This window comes from Lampris incognitus, chromosome 20, assembly GCF_029633865.1.
Source record: "Lampris incognitus isolate fLamInc1 chromosome 20, fLamInc1.hap2, whole genome shotgun sequence".
Lineage (NCBI taxonomy): Eukaryota > Metazoa > Chordata > Actinopteri > Lampriformes > Lampridae > Lampris > Lampris incognitus.
In genome coordinates, this window is record NC_079230.1 from 6,440,862 (window position 1) to 6,448,622 (window position 7,761).

Below are 7,761 nucleotides of genomic sequence, written 5' to 3' on the forward strand. Positions count from 1 at the left end.
AACACCTCCATGCCTCCACAGGTATGTCATCTGGACCAACTGCCTTTCCACTCTTCATCCTCTTCATAGCTGCCCTCACTTCCTCCTTGTTAATCCACGAACTTCCTTATTCACTATCCCCACACCATCTAACCTTCTCTCGCTCTCATTTCCTTCATTTGTCAGCCTCTCAAAGTACTCCTTCCACCTTCTTAGCACACTCTCCTCGCTTGTCAGTACATTTCTATCGCTATCCTTCATCACCATAACCTGCTGCACATCCTTCCTAGCTCGGCCCCTCTGTCTAGCCAATTGGTACAAGTCCTTTTCTCCTTCTTCAGTGTCCAACTTCTCATACAACTCACCATACTCCTTTTCCTTTGCCTTCGCCATCTCTCTCTTTGCTTACACCACGTCTCTCCTTGTACTCCTGTCTACTTTCTTCATCTCTCTGACTATCCCACTTCCTCTTTGCCAACCTATACCTCTGTGTACACTACTTTACTTCCTCATTCCACCACCAAGACTCCTTGTCTTCCTTCCTCTGTCCAGATGAACCAAGTACCTTCCTAGCTGTCTCCCTCACTATTTCTGCAGTGGTTGCCCAGCCACCCGGTAACTCTTCACTACCACCTAGTCAGTGTCTGTCTTAACTCCTCCCCAAACTCCACACAACAGTCTTCCTTCTTCAACTTCCACCATTTGATCTTCGGCTCTGCCTTCACTCTCTTCCTCTTCTTGATCTCCAAAGTCATCCTACAGACTACCATCCAATGCTGCCTAGCTATGTTCTCCCCTGTCACCACCTTGTAGTCTCCAATCCCTTTCAGATCGCACCTCCTGCATAAGATATACTCCACCTCTGTGCACCTTCCCCCAATCTTACGTGTCAGGGAGGTGCAGCTAAAACAGCAGATTTGGCAAAAGCGTGCGGTCATAGTCCGGTGACACAATATTCGCACCACAGTTGCTGGCAAAATAATTCTTGAAGAATTCACCAACATGTCAATAATATGTAATAACCCCGTCAAATACCATTTATGTTACTCAGTATATTTTAAAAGCAGAATGATTGGCGAACAAGATCCCAAAACACCGTTCATTCTGGCCAAAGGTGAAAAAAAGAATGGATCCGGATGCAGCGTGAGAACCCCGAAAATGACGATAGCACTTTTGAGAGGTCCACAGGAAATACATCTTCCTCTCTCTCCCCTTCTCCAACTCTCCCTCGAGCGTTCCCCCCATTGCGTGTAGACAGCTGTAATGAGTGACGGCTCCCTCGCCGGTAATCAGAGCTGGCCCTTATTTAATGCTATGAGCCGGAACCGGACAGCCAGTGATGGAGGTACTCGGGGAGTCCTACTGCGAAGCGTGTGCAGCGGCCCATAAACGCAGATCAGACACTTCCCACAAGGCAGTTAGTGGGACATCTCACCACTAAGTGCAATGAGTGTCAAATGTGAGTTGTGCCTCGTGTGGATGGCAGTAAATATACACAGACACCTGTTAGAAAATAAATGTATTAAAAAATAAAAGACTGCCTAAGCTCCAGTCTTGGAAGGTAGGTGTGACACTTTAAATGCCACTTGAAAGGTGGTGTTGAAAGGACTCCCATGTCCACACAGCTGCCTATGAAGTCCTGCTGATGGTTTATGAGAAGCCTGTGAAGGGAACGGCTCCGATATTTGCTCTCATCGTTGATGAGTCATGCTCGCTGTAACGTAGCCCGTGTGTGCCGAACACTTCCCCTCTGTTCTGGTGATACTGTCGGTCTTTGTAGTCATTGAAAACAGCTGCATGAAGACTTGACATCTCAGCGGTGCGACGCATGGAATTAGAAGGAGGAGGATTTTTTTTTTCTCATCTCGAGATCGGAGATCTTAAACGGCTATTTCCCTTTGTGATTTAACATCCTGTAAAAGGTTTTTGCTAGAATTTCAAAGTACACGGACGCAAAGGCCATTGCAGTTTATGAAAATATAACGTTTTTTTTTCTTTTGAGAGAACATAATCACTTTTGGAGAAAAGCAGCAGTCTACCCATAGCCTTCACACATTAACATCAAGAGAGCTGTTTTCCCTTTTCAAACGGAGCGACATTTGATGCAATTCAAGTTAACCGCTGAAATCGGTATAAAAGATCGAACTGGAAATCCGATTGTGATTGAAACTAAAACAACACAGCATTACTGTCCAGGACCCTCTGTTTTGCTTTTCACTCCCAAGGTCTTGCAAGGACATCTTCTTTTCCCACCGTCGGAAGGCAGAAAATGCCACTTTTCAGTCCCGCCCCTTATCTTTCAACCTTTATCCTGCCCCGCATCTCCTGCCCCGGGGACCGGCAGTTGGAAATGTCAAGAGGATGGAGAACAATGATGTTGCCCTGTCATATAACTATAGAAATAAAACGTAAACTGAAAGCCCAAATACTCATCACCGCTACACAACACTTGAGTCGATGAAACACGAAGCTGTAGAAGTGCACAAACGAACCTCATCTGAACACACAATGCAACACCAAAACCTTCACTCCTGTTTTGTGTGCTGATTTAGTCCCCCCCCCCCCCCCAATTGTACTTGACCAATTACCCCTCTGCCAATCCGGGGAGGGCTGCAGCCTACCACATGCCTCCTCCCATACATGTGGAGTCACCAGCCACTTCTTTTCACCTGACAGTGAGGAGTTTCACCGGGCGGACGTAGCGCGTGGGAGGGTCACGCTATCCCCCCCAGTTCCCCCTCCCACCTCCTGAACAGATGCCCCGACCGACCAGAGGAGGCGCTAGTGCAGCAACCAGGACACATACCCACATCCGGCCTCCCGCCTACAGACACGGCCAATTGTGTCTGTAGGGACGCCCGACCAAGCTGGAGGTAACACGGGGATTCGAACCGGCGAGTCCTGTGTTGGTGGGCGATGGAATAGACCGCCACGCCGCCCCGACGCCCTTATTTAGTTTCTTCCTTCTTCCTTCGTTTCCCCGGGTGATGAGTTTCCACAGGGTAGCGAAGACCCTCCAAATGCCAGCTGGCAAACATTTCAAGACACCCGTGGTAAACAATTACCCGGCAAGAGACAGCGAGAGAGAACAGCGAGAACTGTGACTGTCTCCCCTGCAGGCTTTCCAGCCATACATATTGTACCGTATGTTATTATAATGAACGCTGCTTCGCCAACACAAGGAAGTGATGGCGGTCTGCGAGGTTAAAACGCTTCGAAACACCGACGCCTCAGCTGTGCTTTCACAGATCGTCTCATTTCCAGGCTTCGCTCTCACGGTTTTCATCCAGCCATTACAAAATTTGCCGTGCAGGGATAACGGCTCAACCTCTACCATCTTTTTAGCGAGAGTCTGAGGGAAAAAAGCAGAACCGAGATCACGAAGCCCGCCGAACGAGACGCGGCGTGGAAAAAAGTACGCCACCTCCGCACCGCCCTCGTAGCTGGAACGCAGGGCTATTTGCTATTTGATTGGGTCCACGAGGCCCAATCAGAAGGGATGATAGGGGGGCCAGGGCCCCTGGGTTCCCACGTCAAATTTGCCAGTAGTACCTCTCCGCGGGAAGAGAGACAGGCATAATTAACGAGGCCCAAACACCCACCACGGGCTGAACCGAGTCATTTGCCGGAGCGACTCGGGAGGAACGGCGGCAAATGAAATGTAATTGCGAAGGGAGCGGCGGAGCGAGGCTGCAGCGTGCGACGCGCCGGGGTGAGCCGGTGTGTGCGGCAGACGGGCGGAGGCGAGGGAACGAGAAAGAGAAGGAAAGACAGGGAAGCTGATGGAGAATATGCACTTGAGAGGGAGGAGCGGGAACGAAAGAATAACTGATGAGGGACGGCGAGTGACTGGCGGAGATAAGCAGCAGCCCAGCTCCTTAATTCCAGCAAACAGAGGAAGAAACTTCCCTACGCTCTGATTCACCCCCACAAACCTAAACAAAGTTGAACCCCCAGCCGTTAGAGACGCCTTTCATGAATATTCCCGAATTTTCTTTCCTCCCCCCCCCCCCCGGTCTTCAGTGGGGTATCCTGGACTGGTCTTTTGCTGATGTTTGGGCGGACCATCATCGGGAGAGAGAATACGGAATACGTTTTAACCTTGTGGAAAACATTTTTTATTTTAAAAAAAGGAGGGAAAAAAGTATAGGGGCTGACCTTTAAAGTTCAACCGCATTAGTTGATGGCGCTGTAAAACGACCCTGGCCTCATTAGCACCGACGGCGCTCACAAGTCAAATCCATCATCGTTACCATCACGACCATTACCTGTCAGCGACGGTGAGAGCTGTAAAATTGGCCTTGACCTGAGGTGCTTGGTTCAACTGGTTCCATCTCCGTCTGGCCAACAACCCCCCCCCCCCCCACAACAACCACCACCACCCCGTCGCCCCCCCCCCCCACCCTCTGTCCCTCTCACTTCAGAAAGCTGCGGATGAAACGCGGTCCGGGGTCAATGGTGTTCCTTTCGCTTCCAGGTACCGGCAGCCCAAACAAATTGGGGTCACAGCGAGATTGGATGGGTGTGATCTCACACATGTGCTGTTCATATTCTCACACACACACACAAACACACACACACACACACACACACACACACACAAACACACAGACAGACAGACACACACACACACACACACACACACGCACATGACTGAGTATTACAGTGAATGGACATGAGTACTTTTTTCCGTGTGAAACAGTGTGTGTGTGTGTGTGTGAAACAGTGTGTGTGTGTGTGTGTGTGTGTGTGTGTGTGTGTGTGTGTGTGTGTGTGTGTGTGTGTGAAACAGTGTGTGTATGTGGGGGTGTGTGTGTGTGTGTGTGTGTACGTAGATAAAGAGAAGAAAGGACCAGATTGTTCTCAATCTGCGTTTGACCACAGCGAGTACTCTTAAGAGGGAGTGTATAAAGTTGGAACCAGGTGACGGTTTAAAGAGCAGCCGCGATGGCGATGTCAGTGACATTTTCACGACTTCAACCACAATAGTGTCTCTGTCTGTCTGTCTTTCTGTCTGTCTCACTGTCTGTCAATCAGTCTGTCTCTCTGTCTCACTGTCTTTCAGTCTGTCTGTCTCTCTGCCTGTCTTTCTGTCTGCCTGCCTGTCTCACTGCCTGCCTGCCTGTCTGTCTGCTTGTCTCACTGCCTACCTGCCTGTCTGTCTATCTGTCTGTCTGCTTGTCTCACTGCCTACCTGCCTGTCTGTCTTTCAGTCTGTCTGTCTGTCTCACTGTCTGTCAATCAGTCTGTCTCTCTGTCTCACTGTCTGTCAGTCAGTCTGTCTCTCTGCCTGTCTTTCTGTCTGCCTGCCTGTCTCACTGCCTGCCTGCCTGTCTGTCTGCTTGTCTCACTGCCTACCTGCCTGTCTGTCTATCTGTCTGTCTCACTGCCTGCCTGCCTGCCTGTCTGTCTGTCTGCCCGCCTGCCTACCTGCCTACCTGCCTGCCTGCCTGCCTGTCTGTCTGTCTGTCTGCCTACCTACCTGCCTGTCTGTCTGCCTACCTGCCTGCCTGCCTGCCTACCTGCCTGTCTGTCTGCCTACCTGCCTGCCTGCCTGCCTGTCTGTCTGCCTGCCTGTCTTTGCAACTGTGACTGCTGCAGCATTATGATGGGCAGATCAGAGTTGCCAGGTTTGGCCTTGGTTGCTAATTAGCAGATAAGGAGCAATCAAACAGAGCATGAGCTGTAAATATAACAGCAGGCAGGGGGCGCACAGGGGTCAGCGAGACCATTACAGACCGCATTTATGTACTTTTAAAATGCCTGATGTCACTTAACTGCCATTTTAAGTCGTCATTACGGTTGGTTTTAAAACGGCCCTTTTGCCGAGCATATAAAAGTAGTCGCAGTAGGTGAGGGGTATTAACTGGACTAGTTTATGAAAGTGGTTGCAGTAGGTGAGGGGTATTAACTGGACTAGCATATAAAAGTGGTAGCAGTAGGTGAGGGGTATTAACTGGACTAGCTTATGAAAGTGGTAGCAGTAGGTGAGGGGTATTAACTGAATGAAAGTGGTAGCAGTAGGTGAGGGGTATTAACTGGACTAGCATATAAAAGTGGTAACAGTAGGTGAGGGGTATTAACTGGACTAGCATATAAAAGTGGTAGCAGTAGGTGAGGGGTATTAACTGGACTAGAATTTGAAAGTGGTAGCAGTGGGTGAGGGGTATTAACTGGACTAGCATATGAAAGTGGTAGCAGTAGGCGAGGGGTATTAACTGGACTAGCATATGAAAGTGGTAGCAGTGGGTGAGGGGTATTAACTGGACTAGCTTATGAAAGTGGTCGCAGTAGGTGAGGGGTATTAACTGGACTAGCATATAAAAGTGGTCGCAGTAGGTGAGGGGTATTAACTGGACTGATGGCGTAAAGGTAAAAGGCTGGTCCTCAGCGATCACTGTGTTTTAGTCCCTCCAAACACTGATGCCTCTACTTTTTTACTTTTTTTTTTCTATCACAAGCAAATTATTCACAGACATCCAACAACTTGTAAAAAATGGGATCCACTTGATAGTCTGACAACTCCCTTTAAAACCTAAGTACCTTAAACCACCTCCAACCCTGATTCGATCAGCCCCGTCTTTTCTGCTATGAAGCTTAACTCACGCCTGGAAATCAGAAAAACCCTAAAATCCTTCAATTAGGGAAAAAGAAAAAAAACACATATCTGCCTAAATCCAAACTGATCCTGAGAGATAGGGGCTCCGTGAGCTTGAACCTGAAATTACCCATAATTTCTCGGAGGATAAATTCGCTAAGGCGTTTTTTGCCACGGTAAGATATGTCTGAATCCGAGTCCAAGCCAAACCTCTACGAGACAGAATCCTAACCTGGCTTTGGCTCCACGGCGATGGGCGGCGGGTGGATTGTGTCGGGACTGGTTCTCTAGATGTCGTGCTGTGTGTGTAGGCACCGAGCGGTTTCTGAACCAAATCCCCTATTCGCATATATGTTTAAAGACTTGTTCCAGCCCACACCTCGACTCGTAACCCCTGCCACCGCCGGAGACGTAATCCTTCGATCCCCTCGACTTTTCCAGGCACACGTCACCCATCCCAAAATTCCTCTCCTCCCTTATCCTCTCTTTAGGTGCCCCTGTCAGCAGTCGTATTAAACGATAACAATACAACACTTTGCAGGTTGCCTTGGGTGTAGCCCACACAATACTCAACCTCTGAGCAACCTCTCCCACACCCTCTGTTTCTCCCATCCTCTCTCTCTACCCCCCTACGATGCCCCGGTCTGACTTCTATCACCGTATGGCCCCTTTGCCCCGCCCCCCCTTGGATACCCTCCCCCCCCGGGTAAATACATGCACACTTACTATGTGAAGTTCCAGGTAGTCTCCCAGTCCCTTGGCACTCTCCACCCTGACCAGAACGGCCTCCTTCAGCTGCGTGCTGAAGCCCACCGCCAGCCTGTCTGCCCGCGTGCTTGGCCGGTCGTTGGGCGGCCAGGTGTAGGTGATGAGGGCTCCGCCTCGCCCAAAGATGTAGGTTGTCCCGGCTGCAACACAGACAGAGAGAGAGAGAGAGAGGGAGAGAGAGAGAGAGAGAGAGAGAGAGAGAGAGAGAGAGAGGGAGGGAGAGAGAGAGGGAGAGAGAGAGAGAGAGAGGGTCATTAGGATGCCCTGTATTTCACGTGGGTGAGAGACAAATGGAGCAGGAGGCCTTAGAATAACAAAACCAGAATCCTGTCTTGTCATCAATACATCAACACAAATACACAACAACACGTCTGTCTGTCTGTCTGTCTGTCTGTCTGTCTGTCTGTCTGTCTGTC

The 7,761-nt window shown here is 49.8% G+C and overlaps 1 protein-coding gene across 1 annotated transcript in view; it reads right to left on the bottom strand.

Annotated features, from left to right (window-relative positions):
- nrxn2b (neurexin 2b) overlaps nt 1–7,761 on the bottom strand; it is a 919,866-nt gene that overhangs the window by 169,760 nt on the left and 742,345 nt on the right. The window contains exon 17 of the mRNA XM_056300763.1: nt 7,304–7,485. Coding sequence (XP_056156738.1) covers nt 7,304–7,485 — 182 coding nt within the window. The remainder of the gene's footprint in view (nt 1–7,303; nt 7,486–7,761) is intronic.